A 24,914-nucleotide genomic window follows, 5' to 3' on the forward strand; every position below is an offset into this window, starting at 1 on the left:
AAGGGGTGCCACAAATGCATACGGTGCTAATGATAACAAATATTGTGCGTGTGGTTTCTTGTGCCACAGATGCATACTGGAGTCCTATGAACGATATGGTGGTAATTTTTCCTGTAGCTTAAGCGCTGTACTTCCTGTATCTGAAGCAAAAAGTAGGAGACTTTGCTTCATGAAATGGCATTGACCAGGAAGGGGCAGTATTAGCAACCAAGAATGTGTCTGAGTCACAGGTAGAATGGTTTTAAGGTTTGAGCCACATTGAGGTTAGTATTTTCCTTTTCCCATTCATGTAATAGGTTCATAGAGTTTATTCTAAGCAGAAAAAATGAGAGGAAAAAATCTGGAATTGGAGTCCAAGTCAAAATCCATTCATATCACTGAATACTGCAGCAGCTAGCTCTGATTTTCTTGAGAAAGAGCCTAGGTTTTATTCCTCTAGATGGTAAGTGGGGAGCCACTGAATATGTATTCTGCCTGCAGTTTTAATCTCTCCTTCATGTCTTCACGTTATAAATGCAATTGTAACTGAAGAGAAAAGCTTTCCTCTCTGCCCTACACTGAACAAGTGACAAAAAAAAAATGGGGCAAATAAATTAGTAAATGATTAAGCAGAAGAATAGTCATGAAGCAAATCTATTAAAGGTTAAATATGATGAAAGGTAAAGTACTATTCAAAGAAATGCCTGGCAGAAGTGAATCCAGGCTTACTCTGGCCTCCTCAGAAGGAATTGTGTACCTTCTGTCCTGATTTTAGGGGAAAAGTATTTGTCACATAAAAAAGCTATGTGTTAGAGCTACAAAGCAGTAGATGCGACTGGCCTTTCACCATGAAAACCAGTATGACTGTTTTTATTCTCTTTATAAGAACAAGCATCTGACTTCCCTTACATCCAGTAATTTATAGGTTGGAGTTCTCATCTTTTCACAATTCACCCTCCTAAGCTTGCAGACCCCTATGTTGTCTCCTTAGCATAATGGCACTCAACAGTTACCTCTAGCCGTCTGACAAACTTCATCCTGATTTCTTCAGGTAGAATTATCATAAGGTTTTAAGGATTAACTCTAATAGCTATACAGATGCAAATATTAATGGCAAATGTTATGTCAGAAACTCTTTTTGTAGACATTCCAGATCTCAGGTTCACTTGCATGTGTTCCAATGTTTTGTCACCCACAGATATTTTCCAACGCACGTGGCAAAGGGCAGCGAATTCGGTGAACACACAGTGATTTATGTAAGGGGTAGCAACTTTAGATCATGCTCAAGAAAGGTTTTCTTGTGCCAAAATGTAGCTGTATTACGCCACGTGGTTTCTGGGAAAAGAGTTTAAAGAGTTTAGAGTTTAAAGAAAAGAGTTTAGAGTCAGTTTAATCTGAGTACTTCATAATCACGGAATCACGGAATCTTCAGAGTTGGAAGGGACCTCTAGAGATCATCTAGTCCAACTCCCCTGCTAGAGCAGGATTGCCTAAAGCACATCCCTCAGGGCTGCATCCAGGCGGGTCTTGAAAATCTCCAGAGAAGGGGACTCCACAACCTCCCTGGGCAGCCTGTTCCAGTGCTCTGTCACCCTCACCGTAAAGTTTTTCCGTGTATTTGAACGGAACTTCCTATGTTCTAGCTTGTGCCCATTGCCCCTTGTCCTGTCACTGGGAACCACTGAAAAGAGCCTGGCTCCATCCTCCTTAAACCCACCCTTTAGATACTTGTAAACATTAATCAGGTCCCCCCTCAACCTTCTCTTCTCCAGGCTAAAGAGTCCCAGCTCTTTCAGCCTTTCCTCATAAGGGAGGTGCTCCAGTCCCATAATCATCTTGGTTGCCCTTCGCTGGACTCGCTCCAGTAGTTCCCTGTCCCTCTTGAAGTGGGGAGCCCAAAACTGGACACAGTACTCCAGTTGTGGCCTCACCAGTGCAGAGTAGAGGGGGAGAATGACCTCCCTCGACCTACTGGCCACAGTCTTCCCTATGCAGCCCAGGATGCCATTGGCCTTCTTGGCGACAAGGGCACACTGCTGGCTCATGGATAATTTGCTGTCTACTAGGACCCCCAGGTCCTTCTCCTCAGAGCTGCTTCCCAGCATGTCCGCCCCTAACCTATACTGGTGTTTGGCATTCTTCCTTCCCAGGTGCAGGACCCTACACTTGCTTTTGTTGAACCTCATTTGGTTCTTCTCTGCCCAGCTCTCCAGCCTGTCCAGGTCAAATAAACATTATAATAGGTATAGCTGAATTATGTGTTCAAGAATCAATTGAACTAATGTGCACATTTGATCACTTTTCCAATATGGAGCTCAGATTTCTGAGTCTGGTTGATGCAGTTAGAGGAATTTAGCACTTCTTTTCAAAACAATTCCAGGTTTACAAAGTGTTAGCTTTTAAGCTTAGGAGAAATGTATTGCAGCAGTTCACATCTAACTAGAGGCCATTAGAAATTTTCTGTTGAATCTGGGTTTCATGAAGTTCACTCTGGGCTTGGTTGAATTTTCATCAAATCTAAAGTAGGTGTTCAAGCAGATTCTTCCTGGAATAGTCTCCCCAGGGCATGGGCTATGGGAAGCTGCAGGTCTTGACCTTCATGGACCAAACTGGGACCTTTGCATGACCATCATATTTACAGACACTGCTCTATGGCACTGGGCAACTGTGCAGCCTTCCAGGAATTTCCAGTTGATCAGAAATTTGGAAAGACATTATTTTGGTCTGACTTACAGATAAACAGAATTATTTTTCCTGTAGAAAAACAAAACAAAACAAAACAAAACAGTTGTCTAAGTTCTGGCCAGCTCAAAATGTTAAGCAAGTTACAGCATGTTGTAGAAGTACTTTTAAATAATGCATAGTCCTATTTACAAGTGGCAGGAGTGTTGTTCTTTCTGCACAATGAAAACTGACGCAAGGATCCTAGAAACAATAAAAAAGATAAAGATTTGCAATAACAACACAGTTGCCTCTGGCTGCTCTAGGAGTCCCATTTTTATGAATTAGCTATTACATTGTGCCTGTTTATTGAGCATCACCAACAATGTCTGCAATTGTACAGATCTTGTGATGAAATATGACTTCTGCCCAAGGAACTTTTGACAGTCGTCTGCTCTTCCAGCCCACTGAAGTAGAAGTGCAATGGGTGCAACAGGCTGGTGATTTGTCCCCGCAGAAATGAGCGATGCATTTCCAGAATGCTTTTTAATGTATCAGTAGCCATTTACATCATCAATAATAGTGCTTGTTTAAGAAATTTTGATATTCTCAGAAACTCATCAGCAGAAAAGAACAGCCTGTAGGTCATAATAGCCTCGGTGTCAAATATGAAGCCCCCATTAGCTTCAGCAGCATTGAAAAAAGCGCCTGAATGACTGCAGGCTGGTAGCTACCAAACAATATTGCTTTCTTAAGACCTTTGCTCCGTATGAAATGAGTTAGTATTTTACCAGTGTGTGAGACAGTCTGAGACAATGCCTGAGAGACACTGCCTCTCTATTTGACCTTTGCCCTCAGAGCTTTCTCAAAAAAAAATATATGATTGTGACAGGTACAGAAAGATTATCCTTTCTTGCCTAGACATCACCTCACAGAAATTTTTCTGAGATGCATTAAAAAGATAACGTAAAGAAGCTGTTTCTCATTTTGCTAACTCTGTTTTGGGGGTTTCTAACATTTTTAAGGCATTTTACTTTTAGATAAATGATTTTTTTGTGAAAAAAATAACCTTTTTCATGCATTAAAGGTCATTTCTTCTAAACCACGAATTCAGTGTTAAGCCACAAAATGCTGCTAGAAGAATAAGACTTCAGTTTAGGTTATGTATAATTATCAAGTTACTGACTAAACCAAAAATTGTGCAGACATGTAAAGTGAAGCAGACTCATTTAAGTCACCTTGATAATTTCAAGGGCTCTGCATTTTATTAAGAAATACTATCACGTTCATAGCTTTTCTTCCAAAAAGGCTTTTGCAGATGTTTTCTTTTTCCCATTATTTATGTTTCTGATGTTTAGATCGAGCAAGAAGCAGCATGGTCTCCACAGAAAGTGCCTCCTCAACATATGAAGAGCTTGCGAGAGCATATGAGCATGCAAAAATGGAAGAGCAGCTGAGACATGCCAAGTTCACCATTACAGAATGCTTCATATCAGACACATCGTCGGAGCAGCTCACGGCAGGGACTAATGACTACACAGACAGTCTGACCTCAAGCACGCCGTCAGAGTCGGGGATTTGCAGATTTACCGCGTCCCCCCCCAAACCTCAGGATGGAGGGCGAGTGATGAACATGGCAGTTCCAAAGGCACATCGGCCAGGTGAGACATTAGAGGTAACATTTTGGTCCTTGGGGGTGAGCATTTCACTCATAGGCTGGGCAAGAGGAGAGGGCATATCACAAGGAAGAAAGAAGGTGCACAATCTATCCTGTCACTACTTACAGAGATAATTGCTTTTTATCCCAGCTAATATAGTGTTTGAGTATATTCTCCCACATACAGAAAAATTAGGAACTTGGAAATCTGGGAAAAGGCAGGGACTATCTAGTCCATCAAGTCCGTTCCTCTACAGCTGCAGCCATCAGGCAATAGACCCTTCTGGGATAAATAAGACCATATGGGATACATATGCCCATCTCCAACTCAAACCACCCACTTATAAAGTGTGTCTTAGAGCAGTATTTTGTGCTTGAGAGCAAAGGTTTGCTATCAGAACAGTTCATAAAGACAGATTGTAGAAGACGTACTATCCCTTCTGCTTTGTTGCTTGTCAAAGATGTAATAACCCTTCGGTGATGTTCTTAAGCTGTTATACTCTCTCTTTGACATCTCCTAATATCGAACTAGGATTATCTAAAATGGGGAGAATTAAAAATGGAGAAACTGAAGACAGTGCAATACCTCAAGGGATATGGAGCCTTCTACCTTCAGTCAAATTTAAAACCTCTCCAGCTTCTTACTGACTCAAGGTGCCTGAGGGACATCCATCTGTTGGGCTCAATCAAATTTTCAGTTCACAAAGAGTTTTGTTTCTAGTGATATGCTAGTGCACAATAGCATAGGTAGATTATTTGTGATACTCTGAGCTCAAGTACATAATAAAATAGTCTCGGAAGATTTGTCAGTCTTTGTTACAGAATACATGATGTGACATAATGGCGGAGGATTCAAATGGGAAAAGGGCACAATTATATTTGTGTACTTTTTCTGAAAACATGATTTATTTTATTTTGATTTATTTTGTTTTATTTTATTTTTAGTATATAAATTTGCCGGTGTGGGTGGGGCTACTTATATACACAGAAAGTAATCAGTAGTGCTTATATATGTAAAAAAAAGTAATGAATGAACTACAGTCTTTTGCTTAACATACACCATAAATAGGAAAACAGTTGTTGTGAGGACAGAGAAATGGAAGCTAGTCAGTGGTATCAGCAAGGTCATTCAAAAGCAGGACCTGACACTGAAAAAAAGGTATAAAGGATTTTGCAAAAGAAAGCTAAAAGAAGAACATGGGGAGAAAAAGACCATACATAAGGCAGGAAGTTAAAATAGACAAGGCAGGAAATTAGTGTATCATATAGGTAGATAAGAGGGAAAGTAAGTAGGAAATAAAATAGTGAAAGAAATGACTGATTTCTATGTAGTCACAGAGTAGAACCACAAAACCAGGAGCTGTAGAAATAGATAAAGACAGAAATAATTTTCATTTCTAGCCTGGAAAAAAGTAAGATAAATATTTGTACTTTCTCTGCTAAAGGGAAGCATCTGCATTCACAGCTAAGTCAAAATTGCAGTCCTCTCATTCCAGTCAGTCAACAAACATTTTTTATCATTTCTCTAGCAAATAGCTTACTCTCTTCCTTTCATGTTCCAAATACATTATTTATGCATATTTACTATTTGGAAATATTCTAATATATTCCATATAAAGCTGATTTTCTTGAGGGTATACAGCACCAAAATTTGGTCCCTGCGCTTGAGTTAAAAGTTTCGAGGGTTGGAACATCATCAGAGGCCCTCTAGTGAATTACAGACTTGTAGCCATCTTTAGCTCGGTTAGTTTAAATGGCCCAAATTTGTACCTGCTTTTCTTGATTGGCTTTAGCTTTCCTTTGCATTAAGGAAATTAAATGGGACGTAAAAATGCAAAGATTTTGCCATGAAACAATAATGATAATTTTATAAAGAAAAATAAAGCAATCATACCTAATGTCACAGTAAATAGTAAATAAGGAGACAAAGTGATTTTGGCATACTGAATCTGAGACTTCAGACTTCACCAGGACTTCAGAATGATCTACGCATTTGGCGTGGTTATTCTTTTATAACTCAGACTGTCAAATGTATTGCATTGTAGTACACATCTCTACATTTCAGCTGAAGTTATTGCATCACAGAATCACAGAATGGTTGAGGTTGGAAGGGACCTCAGGAGGTCATTTGGTCTAACCCCCCTACTCAAGCAGGGTATGTTGTCCAGGACTGTGTCCAGTTGGGTTTTGAGAATCTCCAAGGATGGAAGCTCCACAACCTCTCTGGGTGCCAGTGCTAAGTCACCCTCACAATAAATAAATATTTCCTAATGTTCAGACAGAGCCTCCTGTTTTTCAGTTTGTACCCATTGCCTCTGGTCCTGTCACTGGTCACCACTGGGAAGAGTCTGGCTCTGTCCTCTCTGCACCCTCCCTTCGGGTATTTGTATACATTGATGAGCCTTCTCTTCTCCAGGCTGAACAGTCCCAGCTCTCTCAGCCTTTCCTCACAGGAGAGATGCTCCAGTTCCTTAATCATCTTAGTGGCCCTTAACCAGACTCTCTCCAGTAGCTCCACATCTTTCTTGTACTGATGAGCCCAGAGCTAGACACAGCACTCTCCAGGTGTGACCTCACCAATGCCAAGGGAAGTGTCACCTCCCTTGATCTGCTGGCAGCATGCCTATTGCAACTCAGGTACAGCTGGCCTTCTTTGTCATAATGGCACATTGCTGCTTCATGTTCAACTTGATGTCCACCAGGACCCCCAGGGCCTTTTCTGCAAAGCTGCTTTCAAGCTGGGTGGCCCCCCGCATGTACTAATGCATGGTGTTGTTTTCCACAAGTGCATGACTTTGCACTTCCCCTTGTTGATCTGCACAAGGTTAGCGTTGGCCTGTTTCTCCTGCCTGTTTCTCCAGCCTGTTGGGGTCCCTCTAGATGGTACAAAAATCATCTGGTGTATCAGCCACTCCTCCCAGTTTTGCGCCATCAGTAAATTTGCTGCGGGTATGTTCTGACCACCATCCAGATCGTTAATGAATATGTTGAACAGGATTGGACCCGGTATTGACCCCTGGGGTACACCACTAGTTACTGGCATCCAACTCGAATTTGTTCCACTGATCACCATCCCCTAGACCTGGCTGTTCAGATAGTTTTAAGTCCACCTCACTGTCTGCTCATCCAGCCCATAATTCATTAGCTTCTCCATGAAGATCTTATGGAAAACAGTGTCAAAAGCCTTACTGACTTCAAGGTAGATAATATCCACTGACTTTCAGGCCAGTCATTTCATCACAGAAGGTTATTAGGTTGGTCAAGCACCTTCTTGTTCTTCATGTGCCTGGAAATGGTTTCCAGGATTAGCTGCTCCACCACTTTCCCAGGGAAGGAGATGAGGCTGAGTGGCCTGTAGGTTTCTGGGTCCTCTTTCTTGTCCCATTTGAAGATAGAAGCGACGTTTGCTTTCTTCCAGTCTTCAGGCACTTCTCACCACCATGATCAATCAAAGATTATTGGCAATGGCCTCACAATGACATCTGCCAGTTCCCTCAGTATTTGTAGGTGCATCAAGGCCCATGGGTTTATATATGTCCAGTTTGCTTAAGTATTCCCTGACCCGATCCTTGCCCACCAAGACTAAGTCTTCCTTGCTCCAGACTCTTCCACTGATCTCTTGGACCTGGGATTCCTGAAGGCTGCTCTTGCTAGTAAAGACTGAGGCAAATAAGGCTTTCAGTACCTCAACCTTTTCCATGTCCTGTGTCACTAGGTTGTCTGTTCCATTCAGCAGCAGGGCCACATTTTCCCTGGCCTTCCTTTTGTCATCTATACACTTATAGAAGCCTTTCTTGTTGCCTTTGACATCCCTGGCCAGATTCAACTCCAGTTTGACTTTGCTAACCACATTTCTGCATGCTTGGACAGTGTCTCTGTGTTCCCTCCAGGTTACCTGTGCCTGTTTTCACCATCTGTGTACTCCCTTCCTGTGTTTGAGTTTTGACAGGACCTCCTCGTTCACCCATGCAGGCCTCCTGGCATTTTTGCCTGAGTTTCTGCTCATTGAGCTTGGAGGAGGTGATCCTTGAATATCAATCAGCTTTTTTAGACATGAGGCTACTTCTAGTTTTCAGTACAAGCAGCCGTAGATGTTTTCTGCATCATTGTCTTGACACCAGGCCAAAACTTTCAAGTATATAGACAAGTTGTTATTAAACAGCCTTCAATAAAAAAAATATTTTAAGAGTTGCGTTTTTCTTAAACTTTTCAAAAGTCATAGCTACAGGGAATAGAACAGGGAAGTAAGATTTTTTTAATTAGTTCCTACATTCAGTGTTTTGAAAGCGTGTCTTATGCATCTTTGCATTCTGATCCTTACAACTCCACAGACAGATTTTTGGAAAAACATGAGATTATTTGTAGGTTTTGCTTCAGTATCAAAAATAACATCATTATTTTTCCTTTTATGATAACACATTATGAACCACCAAGCAAACTGAAACTGCTTCTTAACAACAGCTTCTGCATAGCTTTAGAAAAATGAAAGGATGGATGCAGACCTGCACATGGGTTTTCATGGACTTCACAGAGCTGGCAGACCAAATCTGCCCAGGCCTTGAAGCTGACCCACTGCAGATGGTGACATTTCTCAGTAAGCCATAAGAATAGTCATGTGTCCCAGGAGGCACATTAAAAGAGAAAATTGTAGCGGTAGAAATAGTACAGCAGTATTTAAACATGTGGGATAAATCACATCCTTTAGAAAAGTGGGTCTTCAATTCCTAACCTCTGTGCAGTGTTAATATTCTTCATGGTATAAAAATGACGTCAATACGTTGTTAGCATTGCATCTGTCTCAGCATCAAAAATCCCAGAAGCTGGGGATTATGATTATTGTTGTCCTCCCCACAGTTGCCACTAACTAGAAGTTTGGTTAGCAAGATCAGGTCCTCAAGGAATGGGCATACTGGGAAATCATCTCAATGGATACTAGGTCCTTCCAGATCAAAACTGAGGCACTTTTTCATATTTATATTCAGAAATTTCAACAGTTGTTACCCAAAGTTTCCCTGGAAGGTTGACAAATAAGCCAGTCCTTCATCCTCCGAAGTTGTCATCCAAATCTTCCATTCAGAGGTGTCACTAGGTGGACAGAAACTGGAAAGAAATATACTCTCTTCCTACTTCCCACTGTGCCATCAAAGAGTCTGAAATGTAAAAAAGTGGAAGATAATTGTAGAGGTTGAAAAAGTTTTATAGTAACATTTCTCTTTTCTGTTTCAAAAATATTAACCACAAATTGAGTTATCATAACAATTATTCTTAACTGCAATAAACATTGCAGTAGCAGTTTATTAAAAATAGATTCCCGTTATTATAATTTTAAATCTCGATAATAGCCTCAGCCAAGAAGCCTCTTGGGTTTTTTCCTCTCTGTACTCCTAAATTATTGTGCTTGAGAAAAGAGCAGCTATTATCTGGGAAATATTTTGATATTTCTGTGCTTCCCAAGTGCTATTTATGTCTTTTTTTGTGGACAGACCACTTACTTGCATCTTTTGGCAATAGAATTCATGCTTGGAAGAAATAACATCTGACCAGTGCTCGAACAGGAAATATCTATAAAGTTTTCAGCAGGTCTCTTACTATTTGCAGAAACCTCCCTTCTTTCACAGGGGTACTGCAAAACTCAGACCCCGGAATTATATTTTTCTCTGATGATAATCAGCACTAAATAAAACCTCTTCAAATATATGACATTATCCTTAAGAGTTAGCTTGACTTGGGCCAGGCAGAAACTTGTCTACCTGATGTCACAAAACAAGTGCAAGCTCATTTTGACAATCCCGATTCCTTGCCTCTTTGGAGATCATCTTAATATATAAACCCTGAAGGGCTAACAGCATCTCAGGTATGCTTCCAGAGAAGAGATATCATTCACTGGGTATATCAGACTAGGAGATTTTGAAATCCATTTAAAGCATCACAGTTTTTTATATCTCAGAATCTCCTCTACAAACTTTCAGCTGATGAAAGGAATCAGTTTGGAAAGAAGCCTGCGCGTGGGTGGGGAGAAGAGGCAGTTGCAGCCAGGCAGACTCGGAAGAAAAAAAAAAAAAAAGATCTTCCAGAAACTGATTTCACAGCCACAAACACCCCATTCCTCCATAGGGAATCCTTGTGCTTTCCTGAGTCCTTAACACCTGCACAAAGCAGGAAAACCAGTTTGCTAAGCCCCTGCTCCCTCCTGCTCAGCATCTCCATCCCAGAGGAGGAGATTTGGCTGTCAGCCACCACCTTCTGTCAGCAACCAGAGGACAGTCAGTCAATCTCTCACCAAGCAAGTTTGGACACATCTTTGGTCTGGGTTTTTACAGTTGGACATGTAAGTCAAGCAGACTGAGTCTAGCCCTAAGCGTACTACATATTTACTAGAAAAGATGTGAACACTGGTCTAACCTCTCCAGTGTTGCTGAATGATCAAGTTCTTTCAGTATTTGAGATGCCTTAATTAGCATTCTTGACCCAATTTACAAATTTCTTGCTGCTTTGACTAATCCTGCAGACTTGAACGGTAAAGCCTTAGCTTGTAGACAAGCCTTAAGCTACAGAATACAAATACTTTATTAAATAATTTTTTGCAAGGGTCTCTTAAAATAGAGGCTGGACATCACCTGCAGTGCATAAATGTTGTTTTAAATGCCCAAGTCAAGAAACAAATCTTCTTTTCCAGTATTCAGTCACTACAGCTAAAAATAGGTTGCTTAGCACAATAAGGAAAACATGAAGCACACAGTAATAGAAAGCACAGTATATTTCCAATGTCAGTCGTGTAACCCGAGATAAAAAGATGTGAACTCTTTTCCACTGATCAAGGGTGAAGGAGCTATTTCCCTCTTCTACCCCATGCAGACAAGTGCAACATAGTGATGGGATCTATTTAGAGACTTGCTTTCTATTGAAAAGTTGCTGACAGTGCTCTATAAGCTGCAGCAGTAACTGAACCCGATAGAGATTCGGCCACTGGGGATTCAGTAATGGCTGGGACACTTGACTAAGGGCCTCCAGCTCACCTTTTGCCTCCTTTTCCCATGCCTATTATATTATTCTACATTGACTGAAAATAGAATTGTACAGTTCCACAGTTTCCAGATCCAAAACTGAATTTCTTGAAGGTATGGGGAAATCTACGTAGACCTTTTTTTGTTCAGAAATCCTCCAGTAAAGTAGGAAAAGGATAACATATGGATGGTTTTCTTTTTTAGTTCCACACTTGTACTGTCTGGTTTCAAATACAATATAATATATACATATAGATATGTATGTATATACACACAACATATATAGTGTGTATATAGAAGGAAGAAATCATCATCTCGACTACACAACTAGTGACCAAGGTCCAGTTCTGAGAAAACGACATAAGGAGACAAATCAAAATAGGCAGGTGGGAAAACAGGAATATAGGCAGAACAGTTGTAAATGGAAAAAATAACTTACTGCCTATATTTTTACTGTAGTAAATACTCTTAACTTGTATGTTAACTTACTTGTATGTATACTTACTTACACATGTGTGACATATTCTGAAATTACTCCCCTAGATGAGCATCTCTAATGTTTCCATATTGAATTCTCCTGTGCCTGGAACACATTCTGATTATTTTCTATTGCTCTGTTGGAAAACTAGGAACATGTCACAAGTAGACTGACTGTGCCGTTTGCTTCTCACCATAGAAATGCACATCAGTGGTGAGAGTAAATTGTCTTTATTCTGTCTCAGGTTTTATTTCTGCAGACTATCAGGAGCTTTTTATCATTCTGCCGTGAAAAGCTGAACGTTCTGCGGGGATGAAAACCATTTAGTTTCGCATTTAATTTTATGTGACTACATACTTGAAATCATTGGCTTGCCTTATTTTTCTGGTGGAAGCTTCACACTGCAAGTTTTTTAACCTTGCTAGTACAATGAAAATGTAGAATAAAACCAGGTTCAGATCAGAAGCTAAAATGTTATGAGATCAGAAAGGAAAACTATATCGGTGTGAATCACAAGTTTAAAGAGGGCAGCTGTTTGGTTACAAATAGAAAGTTTCTGTGCAATTGTATTGTGAAAATTCCATTTTAGGTAGTGTACAAGATGTTTGGAAGGTAAATTCAATTCATTGATGAGAAAAGTAATTTAAATTATTTTTACAACTCTCATCTATGAATCAGTGATGCTGGTGTTTGGAAGATTTATTTGATTTTTTTTTTTATTAAAGGCGAGAAACAACTGGTACTAGTTCCTCAAGGACTCTGCTAGGAGTTTGGAGCAGCACAATTGTCTTTTCCTATTGCTATCTAGTTTATTTGTTATTTTGATTTGAAAATTAACATTGACTTTAGAAAAATACAGTGTCCCAAACTGTGCTTGCTTGCAATACTGTTGCAGGTTTTTTGCTTTCTTCTGATTAGGAGTTGCATGTTAAGGGAAAATACCCTTCAAGAATGCCCATTTCCTATCTTTTTATTACCCCCAAAAAATTATCTTATTAAAAGTGAGATTTTTAAAAATCAGAATTTAATTTAGTTTTTCTAACCCTGATTATTTTCTTATGGTCATTTTTTACATTAGCTTCAACTGTTAAAATAGTCTACCCGTGTTTTCTGTAGGTTTGGAGGCATCAGTTTCAACTCCGTTCAGTGAAGAGTTTTATGCCTAAAGCAAGGATTACATTTATCAGTAAATTTTCAGCTACTTTCATGTTCTTACCCAAACCACGACACAGTCATAACTGCGATGTTAAATTTCTAAAACTACCAGGAAGTGTTCCAAATAAAACCAAAGATGCTGTGTCACTTCAATTAAAATAATAGATTAGAGCAGTTCTGTTAAGAGTCCATATTTTAGACCTCACTTCTACAAAAACTAGATTTGGCCTGCTCGTGCCATTTTAATTTTGAAAACGTCAAAGCATTTCACTTGATAGTGTTGAGACGTAGTGTGTGGTTTCTCTGTGGCCTTTTAGTCAGCCCAAGGTAACCAGAAGCACTTGTTTCCATACAGAGAAGAACTGACCTAGCCTTGCTTTAAGGTCCTTGCGGTCATTTATGGCTGTTATTGCTTTAATTGACTTCACACACAGCAGGCTCTGGTAAGTTTCCTTGTGCCGCAAGACCTGAATGTAATTTGAGATCTACAGGAGATCTATAGGCATCTGAAAATGTAAACCAAATTGGACTTCCAAGAAAGACCACGCTTGTGCTATTTTTTGAAAGCAGTGGCAACTGATATCACTACAGAAACAAACATTTGTTTTAACGATGCATTCTTAATCTGACTGCAATGATAGTCTTTGCCATCCATGTAAGAGCTTCTTTGCATGCTGACCTTTAAAGCACAGGTGTACGTTCATGTGGATGTGTTTCAGTACTGTTCACATTTTCATGCCAGCATCCTTAATTTAAATGCGAGAGCTGAACTTCTGGTCCCAGTGGATTAATTAACAAAAATACAATGATGCACTTTGTCAGCATCACTCAGATGATTCAAACTGATGGACCTGTGGAGGCCGAGTTACGATAATTCATCCATGAATATGTCTTCAGCAGAGCAGCAAGGCAACGCTGATACTGGTTTCCTTGTTGTTGCTGGTTTTCTTGTTGTTGCCTGACCTCCCCGTAACCATTAGCAGATCATTACGCTTATCCGTCGCATTGGCACAATCAGGTTTAGCTGTGAATTCATGGGGATGGTGCAGAGCCTGTTGAGGTCAACAGAGTGACTCCCACTGATTTCAGTGAACCGTAAGTCCGGTTCGAACACCTCCCCTCTCCAGCCTCTGTGCTGAATCTGGGCTCCCAAGATATCCCAGGAATAAACTCGTGAAGGATGCCGGTTTCCATGGAGTCACGATCGATTTAACCCTCAACTGAAGTGATGTATAATTGAACAGTTTCCGTTCACTGCACCCAGGATCAGCAAACGGGTCTTAAAACTCCAGCGCTGCTAACTAGAGGCACCTGAGCAAGGGCTTTGGCACGGCTTTCCTAGCTCAGATGGTGGGCAGGAGGGCCCTGTCTCAGAGCATCCTTAAAAATGTATGAAGCAGCTTGCGTGACAAGGTGGAGACGGAAGGCAAGAGCTCCGGTACTTGACATTTCTATCATCATTTCATTATTTATTGACAATTTTTCTGACTTTAGTTTTGGAGTGCATATTGATTTAACTTGGTGAGGTCCCTTTTACAAGTTTCTATAACTTAGGCGTTGTATTAAATCGAAACAGGAAGGCCTCGGTTCTGCAGGTGCACCGGCCCTGTGAGGCTGAACATCCACTTGGTATCTCCATGGGTCTAAATCTATCTGGCTTCTGGGAGTTAATCGGTTTTTCTTTCTTTACACTGCCAGCTCAGCAGCAGAGAGGCCCTTAAAAATATGTCAGTTCTCCTTAAAGTTACTTCTGAAAGGTACAAAGCATCTGACAGGTCTTTTAAAAGTGCAGCACTGTATGAAAGACCAAAATTCTGCTTGAGAAACACAAATGAAAAATGTGCTTCAATTCCTGTTTCATTGACCTTCCAGAAGTACCCAACAATGTGATCATCAAGTCTCCTGGCATTCAGTTAGACACAGCGTGTTACGTTGGTGGAGTACAGATGTATGATCTCAGTTAAACTATAGCAGTTTATAAACTTCTGCTTTAAAACACATTGATTAAGGACTTTCTCTTGGAATTAGAAGGCTTAAATCTAAATAACAAAATGAATGATCTTTAAAAAAAAATTACCCACATTAGTTGGAATCCTCATTTTCAGTCATTTAAATCTAATCTCCAGTAAGTATAAATCAATTTGTAGTCCTGCTGAAATCTATATAGCTACTTTGATTTATACTAGTAGCACATTTGGCTCCTGAACTACAGTTTTACTGGTGTTTCTTGAAAGATAACTCCAATTATTGTAGTCAACAGCAACTGTTGGTTTTATTTTGTTGTGTGAAACATACCTGGTATTTTTAATGCTTTTGTGAAAGTGATGACTTTAGCAGACTGCAGCATGCAACATTTAACTAAGTGTTGTAGATCTTCAGGTTATCTATTGAGGTGCAGTTTTCATGGAGAAAGAAAAATGAAACTTGCCGATTTAAAGTACAGCCTTGCAGGGGTGATAGGGAATTCCGATTTCTCCATCTAGCAAGGGGAAACTTGGCATATTTTGGAAAGTGTTTTAGCTGTTTCCTACCTCTGTGCTCACAAACTTGAGCAGCACAAAGACGTGATTTTGTGTCATCGGCCAAAACACTGTGATAAGCCCAAATGATGTAATGGGGCGAGTGACAAAGCCACGAAGGGCAGAGCTGTGGCGATGGCCCGTATGGCAAAGGGGACCTGATGGGCAGCTGAAATGCCCCCAAACCCGCCTTGTTGGCCTTCTTCAATGTCAACGTTATGCATTCGGTTGGTTTAAAAGTGTCTCATAGAGCACGTCGATCATTTTTCTTGGGCAGCCGAGCAGAGGCTGAAGCTACTCTGAAGAAGGGAGGAATGCCTGCCTGCTCTCACAGCAGCTTCTTTGCTAACAAGAAAGCTGTGCCCTGCCACCTCCCACCTTCTGCCTCTTGGCTGCTCGCTAAGCCTGTAATCTAAGGGAATGCTTGGACCTTTTGCCTTTATTCTGGATCACCTTAGAGGGCTGCAGAATTATTAAATCCAGTCTTTGTATTGAAAAAGTGGGCTCAGAAGGCGTCTGTCAGCTCCTGAACTTGCTAATGGTGTGCTCCTGTTGACCGAGAGAGCGCTGAGGTTTGCATTCATTCAAGCAGTCAGTAATTTGCATGGGGAAATTTCACCTCCATTTCCATTACCGATCAATACTGGCTGTAGAGAGCGGAGCCCTGTTATTCAACGCAGCATTCAGAAATTTTTTACTGTTCAGTTGTGGCATTTCACTGCAACATTTAAAAGAAAATAATAATTATGAAACAAAGAGCATTGGGAAATCAGTTCCACACTGAACAGGTCTTGGGGAAAAAAAACCCACCACCAAACAAAAAAACCAAACACAGGCATAAGTTAAAGTCTACCTACTGCTTTGGTTCTCTTAAATTCATTATGCTCCAAGTTTCCAACAAGTATCCACCTGACCTTTCGAGTCAAGGTGGGTGCTGAGTCAAGGGAGGCACCACGAAGCACAGCTAGATGCTGGGAGCCGCTGCTCCCTGCACCCATCCCCTTCCCTGCTTCGGGGCAGGAATGACTCTGCATCTGGAAAGGATCCACTTGGTTCCCTTTAGCAGATGGCCACTTTTCCCAGCTAACCAGGCAGGAGGGCAGAGCCGGTGCCAAACTCTTCACTCTGCTTGGCTGAGCAGGACACGGGATCAAAGGGTTGGCTTTATCGCTTGTTAAGTGTATTTATACCTGATGTTGCAGCGTGCTGCGAGCCTTGCGGGTCTGACTCTCAGCCTCTTGGCGTGGGAATGGTGGCAACGTGGTGCAGACCATTCTGCGTGTTCGGTCTGTGTGTGTCTGCAGGATACAGACAGAAAACGGACAGAGAAGGAGCACCAGACGGGTTCGAACGCTGACAGCAGCAATTGTAAGAAATGTTATTGCTGCTACGCGTCCAGCTTCAGATCAAGCTGACGCTGTCTAAGAAAGCTTTGCCTGCCAGCTTCTAATAGTGTGTCATTCTTGAAGTGACAAAGACCTCCGAACATCGCTTTTACTCTTTTTTCATCAAACCTCTCACCTTGGCCTTGCAGACCCTCCGCCCTTTCCCTTTTCTAATATGAGATTTTCCTATAGGTAGTCTTTTTCTTGAAAAACAGCTTGTGAGTATCAGCAAAGGCTTCACTGATTTTTTTTACTGTGCTAGTGGGCTGGAAAACCCCACTGAACTTTTTAATCAGCGTAAACCTGAATTTAAAGCTCTCTGTCAGCAGCTCTGTCTCCCTTGCTTCCTTTCAAAGGAAAACACAATATCCCATCAGTGCTTCCCCTTTCAAACTCAGGACAAGCCAGGAGGTGCCCAACACAGTGGCATTCTGTCTTTGCCAGCTCTTGTCCACCCCCCAGCACTGCACAAGGTCATGAAGAGTGATATATTTGGGTCCCAAATCAACATAACTACATCAGCAAGACGCCCTACCTGTGCTAACAGAGCTGTTTGGATTCAATTCTGGCATGATCTCCGATCCCATGAGATCGTGCCAGAAAGATCTTCGAGAGCCTTTTTTACCCACTTGCCTAATGAAGTAAGCTGTGTGAATGCACTATTACCCAGTCTTATTCTTACCTCTTTGAATTCTTACCGCTATTACCAAGTCTTATTCTTACCTCCTTACCTAAAAATAAGGACACCTCTTAAATGTCCTGTCATAGTCACCAGTCCTACTTCATAAACTTTTCTAAAATAATCTTTCAAATAGCATGGAATTTCCTTCACATAGCAACCAAATCTTGAAAGTCATCAGGCAGTCATCGTCGCTAAGGGTATCTGTGTTGGAGCGTTGTGAAGACAAATTGCTTTTGCTTTACTGGAAGTTATGATTCATGAGAAAATGCATATAGCTATCATGTGACAACTTGGTAAGAGCATCTTTTTTGCAGTCTGTGATGATCTTTGTATTGAATACAGCACAAAACCTTAGATTTTTCTGGAGCAGATGAAAGCAAAAATACATGCAAGCTCTCCGGCATTTGAAAGAGGTATGAGGTAAATCTTTGGGGAGAAAAGAGTGCATCTCAGCTTGGCTTAATTCTGCAAACAAGATAGCTATCCTGAATAAAATTCCAGAAAAGTTGAGCAGTGATATTTTGCCTTCCATGTAGCCTGTCAAATTCATCCCAGCCCTTCCCATACCTGAAGCTGAGCTCCAGAAGGAGGATAAAAATATCTATTATTTTTGCAAAACGTTTTATATCAGCGCAGTTGTGCTGAAATAAGGGTAAATAATTTTTGCACAGCGCCGCATTAACTCAGAAAATGCTCACTTTGTGGTAGAATGTGTTGCTTATGGTAAATATCATAGTAAGTGGCTTTTAGCATTTGTTTACAAATATTTATTGAAGCTAACATTTTCTTAAACGTACTATACTAAATAATTCATTAGAGGGTTGGCCACTCAGAAAAAAAAGGCTGAAGTAGCTCTGGCTTAAATTGATGCATTCACATTTTACTGGATGTGTATTATTTGTGTACAAACTCAGTGTTTCTAAATTCAGGAAACTTCTCTTTTTGAAAAATGCATCAGAAAACTATAGTTTTAGAATTCCTTTTGTACTAATTAACCCAAAATGCATGAATTATTAAACATGCTCATTTGCCAGTGCTCATGCACTTGAAAGGTTTGCTTTTGTTACTAATAAGGCACACATACAGCTGAAAAGAGGTAATTAGAGCATCAAAGGCAATGAACCATCCTGAAACTTCGTTAATGCTGTGCCTGAAAAAAATTATCATTCATCTGAATAGCAAGAAACTAAAAAATGCCTATACTGTTGTGTCCAGAAGGATGAGAACCGGAGTCTTTCCAAGTAACTCCATGGATATGGCAAGAGGGTTTTAAACTTGGCAAAAATACCTTCAGAATTAATATAGGAATGGCAAAAATGAACCCCTGTGGTTATATTTCAGAGGCTATGTTTTTAAGTCAGAAACACGTTAGTTCTTATAAATCAAAGACTTTTTTCATTCTGTGAGACCTTTTCAATTCCAGCAATGAGGGAAAAGTCTTTTCTTTTCCAGTGATTTTAATAATCTGCTTTGTTTTATAAGCAGTTGCAGGGAAAGATGCTTCTTGCAGATAAGAAGGAGCAGTGGCACTTTTTGTCACAGGAAAATGTGTACATCATATCAAATAACGAGTGCTCTGTGTAAGCTGTGTCAGAGATTGTGCGTTGCGTATCCAGCTTTGGAGAACAAGTTACACTCTCTGGTTTCTCATTACTGCAATCCTGTTGGAACTTTGCCCCCAGACGTTTGGAAAATTACAGTAAAATGACTGCATATTGTTTACACAGATTATTGACTATGCTTTCTTATGTAGATTTAGGGAGGAAAAAAAGGCCTTTTTTACATAGCCTGAAGCTCTAAAATACACATGAGAAATGTCTAGACAGCAGCTTGAAAACCAGCCTTCATCTCTGTAAGGTTCAAGACTCATCTCTTTTATAGTCCATGTATATCTGTGTCTCTCAAGAAGTAGCAATGTGTTAAGATACAGAAGCAGCTCTCCGAGGCGACCCTGGGGGACTGACAATGAGCCATGCTCCGGCTTCTGCTCCACGCCGGCTCCTTCCCAGAAAGCTGACCGTAAAACGGAAAATGAAGCAGTAAGAGGGAAATGACCTGGCTGGTCTTAATAAAGCAGTGGGTGTTGTGCTGCCTGGCAGCAGCCCGGCACGGCTGGTGTTAGGGTGACAGACATCTTTGGGAAAAGGCCCGTTGTTGCGGGAAATAGGGATGGGGGTTCAATGCAGAAGATTGGTCCCCTTCTGCCAGGGCCGAGAACTACTATGGCGCGTGGGAGGCAACCATGGGAGCATGAGAGAAACCCCGCTTTCTGACCCTGGCAGCCTCTAAACATCCCTGACAAGAAGATACTACTTCGGTATTATAATTAGTCACAAAGTTTTCCAGCCTACTGAAACTAGGTCTCAGAGGTGATCTCAGAGGTGTGCTTTTCTGCCCGCCTTCACTGGGGCCCTGCGCAGTGATAACCTACGCCCGAGGCAGCCAAAAAAAGGCCCTCTCCGCCTTCATTAGCGGGTCTTCATTAGCAGAGATGGGAATGAGGGGGTGGCGCCATCCGCTCCCGCTCTCTGGAGGTGCTCGTCTCTCTCACCACTGGGGAGGAGTGGGTAGCAATAGGGCTTCTTATTCAGGACCCTGCGGTGCCGCAAAAGATACAGCCATAGGGATTAAGTGATACAAGCATTCCCCATCCAGGTTTTCGCCTCCCTGCAGCCCATAGGTAATGGTCTTTGGAGCAAACTGCCCCCACAAATGGGTTTTGGAACCCGTTTTGGACCGGTTTTGGAACCTGGTCCAAAAGGGAACCCAGAAGCAAAATGACTGGGGTGCAGTATAGGTGGCCAGGGGATGGGGTTTGCGTGCCAAGGGGGTGGCAAAGCTGTTGGGCAGCTCAGTTTGATGCCTGTAGTTAGGTGGAGCGAGTCGGCCCCTGCCTGCGCCTGCCGGTTCACGTGCCCGTATCCTGATGTGCTTTACCCCAGCAGCAGGTACATTGCTGTCTCAGCTGAAACAGGTCTCATACGCTGAATGTGTTTGGCGTGAAAGGTACTGTAGGAAAATAAGGTAAAAGAGTAAAAGCAATTAATGTTACCACAATTCATTTTTCAAGTGGCAGTCAGTGTGATTGTAAGCAAAAAACTCCCCCTCTCTCTCCAGTCTTGCATAAACGTTGCCGTGGTGCATATGTCAGCCTAATCTTGAGATACGCACATCTTACTCTATGGGGGCTAAGTACCGTGTGCCGTGCATCTCTGTTGGAGATCTAACTAGAACAAAACATATGGTGTCAGACAGTGCCTGGCGGATTTCTGTAGGAATAAACAGTCATTCTGTCCAAATGTAACTTCTCAGCAATTCTCTGTCTGTGACCCGAAATTACGGATAGAGCAGATGCTGTTAGTCTTTTAGGTAAGATTCGCAGTGCCTTGACTTACATGAGAAAGCAAGGGACCTGTTTTATTTTAGATCACTGGGAAGCTTGTACCTTGGTTAGGAAAACCAAAATTGTTATACATTGTTTTACTATGAAGAAGTGCTTTCCTGGTCTACTGTTTATGCCACTGGAACAGGTCAGCCTTAATTTCTACTGCTGTAAATAGCTCACGTAGAAACAGGTGTAGTAGTGCCAAGAGACTTCTACTTTAGACATTCAGGATGCATCCCACCTGTAGATGAGGCTACGGTTTTGATACCAGCCATAAAAAGGAAGCTATATACCTGCAGAGGTCTGTAAAGACGGGGAAATACTCTTCTAGAATGCGCCTGTGACTGTGCTTTTTGTCATGTATACGTGAGGTTACTCCATCAAATATTTTTAGAAGGGAATGCCATTATGTGCCTGATTGATTGCCTCTCATTTCCTTGAAGCAACTTTATGAATGCCTAATGGAATAAATAAGCCAATCTGATTTCTGTAGCAGGTCTAATACGTGTACGGATACGTGGAAGGTAACATTCACCCCTGCCTAATCCCAGACAGCAGGTCCGAGGCACCTGTTTGAACTCAGTAGCTTTGCAAAGGCAAACCCTCTGGACTGAGCAGGCTGCCGTCACCGGGTTCACACAGAAATGCCCAGGAATCAGGGAAATCAGGTTGATACAAGAGCTAGGGTGGCAGCCCCAGTGCATCTTGTTGCCACAAAATAGCAGCATATTGATGGCCACGGTGGTAGAAAAGCATTAGTGGTTTAAACACTGTGATGATGCATGGCAGGTAAGTGTTCTTATATTAGAACAAGAACGCTTTTCTGCTTTATTCAGAAATCTCATGAAAACTATAGCCCTAACACTTATGCATCCATATTAAATGATTTGGTCATTCTACTCTAGATTGGAGGTCATTAATTGTAATTGTGAAAGTTTTCATTCAAAATGGAAAATAAGAAATGGAAATCTACCGAGACTCCACATTTTTCAAGTTTTGACAAATGAAAACCAAGACCTTTTCTTTTAGGATTTTGAGAACAACTTCCTGGTCTTTTTAGTTTATCTTCTTCATGCTGTGAGGGCACGTAAAACACATCGCACTTCTCATTATAGTCATTCTACTATGAAAACAAATAGTAATAGTGAATTGTTATGGATCTGCCCAAAAGGAGTTTGTTGACCCTTGATGCTGTAAGATCATGGCGTGGTAAATGGAAACAATATTTGAATTATGAATGCTACGGCCAGATTGGTTACAGATACTCTGCTTTGGTGGCCAAATCCATCAGCCTGACTCCCCCAGCCAGCTGGGGAGCGTGACATAGCGCATGACCATAAGTAAGGACTTGTTTTTTCACTTTTGCCTCCCCAGGTGATCTCATGCATTTGCCACCCTACCTTAGGATGGACTTTTTATTGAACCGTGGCGTGCAGGGCACGAGCAGAGACCTGGGTTTGGGGCAAGCCTGCTTGGAGCCACAGAAAAGCCGAACCTTGAAGCGCCCCACCGTCCTGGAGCCGATACCCATGGAGACGTCCTCCACAAGAGAAGTACAGTCATGGCAACCTGGTGCTGTGGCAACGTTACCTCAGCGAGAAGGAGCTGAGCTAGGACAGGCGGCAAAAATGAGCAGCTCCCAAGAATCCCTGCTGGACTCCCGGGGCCACTTGAAAGGAAACAATCCCTACGCAAAATCTTACACCCTGGTATAACAAAAAGAGCATGGCTGGACAGTGGCTGTAAATATTTACACTGAAAAAAAAAATCCAATGAAAGCTACCTTTTTTTTATTGAATTCCAATATTTATAATTAAAGAAGAAGATTGCCAAAATATTTGACAAAAAAAAAAATAATATGAACGACAGACAGTGCAAAGACTCTCTTGCTTTTTTTCTGTCTGAGTGTGAGCTTCATCTGACTGGACATCTGAATTTTTGGGTAAAAGAGTCCAGTTTTCTGATCTTCACAAGCGTTTGTGTTTTTACTGATTTTCTACGAAGTGCATGGAGACTTAACTAAAACATTTTAACTGGAAGTTCCATCATACAAGATTTAAAAGGGAAAAAAAAATCACACAAAAAAAAAAATCACCCTATTTGTGAGTTCAACAAGAACATTGATTTGGAAAAACAAAAAGTCTTTTGTCATGTTTGCACTTTTCTTTTTTTTAATTAGAAAATGGGTCCTTGATTGTTCTTTTTTTGTTGTTAATTAGGATGAGTGATGTCAGTGGAGGGGTTTGATTTGGTTTTTTTTTTAATATTAATTTAATGAGACACTCTTTGCATTTTGTCTATGCGAAATAAAAGGGTCTTCTGCCTTTATTTGTGACGTCTGCTTCCATTGCCTTCTGCTGTACTTGGTTTTCCCTAAGTGTAATAGCCGTGTCAGTACCGTACTCTGAACAATATCTTCTCGTGCTTTGGGCAGAAATGGAAAGCTGGGGTCATACCTTTGGAAAAAATTGGGGTTCACTTACCCACAGCTTTTTTGCTACCGTGGGTCAGAGAGCCGGAACGGCGCCAGTCCCGAGTGCTCCGAACACAACTCACACGGGACTCTGCATTCGCTTCATCTGCCACCGGGAGGCTTTCGTTCGGCTTCAATATTTTCGGATCGGAAGAAATGTGTTGATGTTACTTTACTTACTCCCTAGGAATGGATCTTTAGTCCATTTGGGAGCAGCACTCACAGAAATTAGTTGCTTACATAAGGACTGGGGAAAAAAAAACCACCAGCTTTTCCCGTAATAGGAGAAAGGGGAGGAAAAAAGTTATTCCAGGTCTAAGATCAATGTGGCTTTCTTTAGAGGAAAAAATCTTTTACGAGGGACCTGTCAGCTTATATTACTTTGTTGCATCTTTTGATTACGTGAGAAGCAATATTGCTTGGTTTATATAAAGCAAAAATGACTGAATACTACAGTCGGTGGGTTAAACACAACCACATTTGAGCCACCTTCCTAAGTGCCTCCTTGTGTGTGTCCTGGCTGCCGTTGCGTGCCCTGACCAAGAGAGCATGGTGCAGAGCATCCCAGGCTAGTGCTACCACGAGCACGCTGTTCAGCCCTGGCTGGAAATATTAACTGGGGTCTGAAAGCAATAAAACTCGGTAAACTTGAGCAGGCTGAGAACCTCCTGCCATTTCCCTGGCGGGTGACAGTGTGGGCACTGCTAATGCAAACGTTTCTGCTCCGTGCTCAATTCAAGTTGCTTTAAAATAGAAAAATGCAGTTATGTATAATTGTTTCATTACTGTTATTAATGTAATTGTGCTGTTATAAGGGCACTAAGTTAGCAAAGTGCTTAAGTGTCTGGAAATGAACCAAGTTGCACGTGCATCCTTAGCTCTGTCAAGCCAAAGTGCTAAAGTTCTGGAAAGCCCTACAGAGGAAGCCAGATGAAGACATCCTTGAGGTATGTACTTCTTACAGACCTACAGAGGAGTGCTGAGATGTCACTCAGATAAGGAACCATTTCCCATCTAGTCTGCCTATTTGACCAGTATGGTGATAAAGCACATTAAAAAAAAAAAAAAAGGCACAAAAACCCCCCAAAACAAAACAAATAAACCCCAACAACACCCAACCTTTTGGGGTTAATTAATTAAGAAGTATTAATAGAAGTATTAATAGAAGTATTAAGAAGAATTAATTAAGAAGTATTTTCCAACAGAATGAAAAAACTATGTGTTGAAAAAAGATTAAGTTATTAATTTGCTTTGGTTTGTTGTATTGGGGTTTTTTCTCCATAGAGAAATATTATGTTAAAAAGAACCTAATTTAAACATGCAAAAAGAAATTTCTTGTACTATTTCCCATTGAAAAACTCCCCAGAAAACGAAACGTTTATTGAAGATTTCATTTTGGGGCAATTCATTTCTTTTTGATTCACACCAGGAAGAGTCTTTCTGGTGTGCTCAGCTCGAGCTGGATGGGGCATTAGTACTGCATTTACAAATAAAAATTGCTTTTCTCTGTAGCGTTCAGGACTTCTGAGTCTCAGG

At 41.2% G+C, this 24,914-nt stretch overlaps 1 protein-coding gene across 1 annotated transcript in view; it reads left to right on the forward strand.

The window, feature by feature from the left end:
• The window catches only part of DSCAM (DS cell adhesion molecule), a 461,329-nt gene extending 438,096 nt beyond the window's left edge, over positions 1-23,233 (forward strand). Inside the window, exons 32-33 of the mRNA XM_063345266.1 lie at positions 3,999-4,301; positions 22,280-23,233. Of these exons, the coding sequence (XP_063201336.1) occupies positions 3,999-4,301; positions 22,280-22,620 (644 nt within the window). The 3' untranslated portion in view covers positions 22,621-23,233. The remainder of the gene's footprint in view (positions 1-3,998; positions 4,302-22,279) is intronic.
• Positions 23,234-24,914: the final 1,681 nt, after the last annotated feature.

Source organism: Chroicocephalus ridibundus, chromosome 1 (assembly GCF_963924245.1).
Source record: "Chroicocephalus ridibundus chromosome 1, bChrRid1.1, whole genome shotgun sequence".
In the NCBI taxonomy this organism is placed as follows: domain Eukaryota; kingdom Metazoa; phylum Chordata; class Aves; order Charadriiformes; family Laridae; genus Chroicocephalus; species Chroicocephalus ridibundus.